This window comes from Triticum urartu, chromosome 6A (assembly GCF_056163025.1).
Source record: "Triticum urartu cultivar PI428250 chromosome 6A, HENAU_Tu73, whole genome shotgun sequence".
Lineage (NCBI taxonomy): Eukaryota > Viridiplantae > Streptophyta > Magnoliopsida > Poales > Poaceae > Triticum > Triticum urartu.
The window spans coordinates 554,170,908-554,174,276 of NC_141878.1; the positions used below are offsets into that span (position 1 = coordinate 554,170,908).

Here is a 3,369-nt window from a genome sequence, read left to right on the forward strand (position 1 = left end):
AACGACACGAGAAGCTTCCTCCACCACCTGTACCATGCACACCTTTTCGGCATCACGGACATCGGTGGCGTGGGGCCTAGGCGGCAGGCTCGACTAGGCATGCCTGTTGTTCCACTCATATTAGGCATGGGCAATAGTGTAGTGGTCACCATAGAAACAGTAAGGCACGCAGGCAGACACGAACCGTCGGTGAATAACCACACATAGGTGGCGTCAAGTGACCGGCGTTGACGCATCCTATGTTGCCTGCCGTCTGAACCAGCGGAAGTAGCTCTCTCAGCTGGGGTGGCGGTGTCACAGTGGCATCACGGGCTCTCTGAACTATCGACTAACACGGAGAAGGTAAGTGAGTGAGAGGCTAGCAACGTGAATGAGAGGCGTCGGTACGCGCTGGTAGGGTTTCATATGACTCAGGAGAGACAGAAAGGTGGATGGTGATACACAGGAGGGTGAAGCGTCGGTGTGCATGCGATGACGCGCCAAGTGAGATGGCTTCGACACCGCGTGGCATTGACGCGTGCCATGGACGACGTGTGTGCAACGGGGAGGTGAGCAGATGAGGCATATCGATAGGAAGAGAGACAACGGGACGGTGGCCTGCGCGTGCAGTTATATTTAGGATCCTATTATCTGGCGAATATCAGCTAGGAAGGGATGACAATTGCGAACGTTTTGGGTAGAATTACATCATGGGAGGGTTGCAATTTCTTCAGAAACACATGACAATTTCTGAAAAAGAAAAGAAAATAATTGCTACAAAAGGGAAGGAACTTTTCATAAAAAGCATTCGCTTGCCACCTCTTCCCAGCTAACGTTCGCCAGATAACAATACCTTAGATTTATGGGTTCGGATGCGATAACACATACATTCTATGGTGTCGGCTCCCATACTAAATGATTGCAGAGAGTTATCGCATGAATTCGAAAAGGTTACTATAGAGCATTGTAATAGAGAGTCTAATGTAGCCGCTCATGAGCTAGCTGAATAGGGGCGTACGAACAAACCAATTGTATGGATGGACGTACCTCTGACTTTTTGTTAATTTTTTAGCAGACGATGCATGTATTATTTGCAGTTAATAAGGCAACTTTTAATATGATCCCTGTTACCCCAGTAAGAAGGACCATGTTAAAATAAAGCTAGTCATGAGGGCCTCCCAAAAAAAGCATCACATACAAAAAAAACACAGTTCATCTGGTTTGAACGACATTGCCGATTGATTGTATGAGCCCACCCTGGCGTACCACATAAGGAAAACCTTCCATGCCGATTCGCTACTTAACGCCTCGTATGTAGATTCTCGAGTCTAGATAGATTACGCGTCAAGGAGTAGCTTTCATCAATCGTCTGAAGATTTCCCAAACTCGCGGGGCACCAACACCTGACCACCAAAACATGGGGTCGCCCAGTGCTCATGGGCGTCAGCGCAGCCGAAGGTACTGGGCGAGCCTGGACGCCGGACCGGCGGGGCTGGTCGCCGAGCACGCCCTGCACAACGACGTCGTCGACTTCGTCCGCTTTCGCGCGGCATGCAGGACGTGGCGCACGTGCTCTGCCCATCTCCGCGCACAGGGCGTCCTGGACAGGCGGTTCCACCCGCGGCGGTGGATCATGCTCCCCAAGGTATTCAACGACGTCCACGACCAGCGACGGTTCCTCAACGTCCTCACCGGAAAGTCCATCTACGGGAGCCTCCCGGTCCCGGATACCCTGCACAGCTACGTTCTCGGCACCACGTCCGAGGGCCTCGTTCTTCTCCTGGGCACCGGTGTCGGACTGCTCCTTAACAAGCTGACGGGACAGGTCGCCGAGCTTCCAAGCGCAGCCTCGCTGCTGAAGCGCAGGTTGGCCCGCAGACTAGGTGACCTAAGGCTGAGTCGTGCGGGCCTCGCCAACGATGACACGGTTGTGCTTCGCTTTTATTGGCCTACTAATTGCCTGGCCGTCGCTAAGCCCGGAGATGAGCGATGGACACGCGTCCACTCCAGCAGCAGGATCACATCACCCCTACCGTTCGCGGGCAACATCTACTGTGCCACGTCGAAGAACATCTCCCTAGTAGAAACTCAAACTACGGGGAACCGTCGGCGGCAGCTCGTGGCGGCCGCCGACCATGCGCTCCGCAGTCGGCAACTCAGGAAGTTCCTCATGGAAAATAACGAAGAGCTGATTCTTTGCCTTCGTCCTGGCGGACCCTATATTCCGGGCACCCTAGTATCGTGCCATCTATATCGGGTGGATTTGGAAGCAAAGAACACGGTGCCTTTGCATGGGCTCGGCGGGAAAGCCTTGTTCATTGGCAAGAGGTGATCACTCCTGGTGGCTGCGGGAGTGTCCCCTTCCATTAACGCAGACACCGCATACCTGCTATGGGAAAACCCCATGGATGATGCCACTGCTTATGCTGTTGATCTATATGGTGATGGTAAACTCGCTGAGATCAAATTTAAGAAGGATGATGTTGCATATTATTTATCATGCTACGTCTCACATCGTAATAGTGAGTATATCTAGGAATTCAGGGTTTGCTCTAACTTGATAGAGCGTTTGTGTCCCCGTAGGTACTTCCCTTTGACTTCTGTCTCCCTTTTCTTCATGATTTCAAGACCAAGACGGCGCAAACCAGTCAAGCACTCATGATATATTTCGGATTTTTCTTAAAAATCTATATACCTTATATCAAGGAACGGAGGGAGTATATAGTACTCCCTCCATCTCAGCGTCTTATCCGTGTGCGCGGTTGAGGAAATTGGACTTCGTATTCTTCCTCGGTCTGGCTTGTAGGCCAACATTGTCTTGTGTTGTAATCGGGGCATGAGTATTCGAAGTAGAAGCGCTAACATTTCCCCTTCCTCGAGAAAGCGCTTGACCCCAGGCCGGTGCATAGGGAAAATGAGTCTTCAGGTCGAAGAGGTCCTCCCAAGTATTGTCCAATGCCATGACTTGGACCAGCGAATCAAGCCTTGTTTCAGGACTTGATCTCCCTTTATTACTTATACCAATGACTCACTAAAACTTGCATAGGGAAAGAGGGATTGTCAGTCTCATATGGTAAACGAGAGGATACCTGAGACAGTGGGCGAGGGAACAACAGTCGAAGCTTGGAGACGTGAAAATTACGAGGTGCACTTAAGAAGTTGAAGTTAGTTCCCGATGTTAATATAGAACAACACCAACACATGCTAGAATCTTGTAAGGCCAAGTTAATCATCGCTCAAACAGATGTATGTATTTATACGTCCGTTTGAGCGATAATTAATATAGATCCTTCGTGTGCGCTTAGTTGTTGGACGTTGCATGGGCTACTCAATTGCTATTTTCTTGAGAAAAAGCGTTGCTACTTTATTCATTGTTCATAGCCCTGTCTG

At 50.3% G+C, this 3,369-nt stretch overlaps 1 protein-coding gene across 1 annotated transcript; it reads left to right on the top strand.

The window, feature by feature from the left end:
- The first annotated feature begins 1,396 nt into the window (after window positions 1-1,396).
- LOC147966265 (uncharacterized) lies at window positions 1,397-2,311 on the top strand. The gene has a single exon (XM_087530769.1). It carries the CDS (start codon window positions 1,397-1,399, stop codon window positions 2,309-2,311), a length of 915 nt encoding a protein of 304 aa, XP_087386895.1.
- The last annotated feature ends 1,058 nt before the right edge of the window (window positions 2,312-3,369 follow it).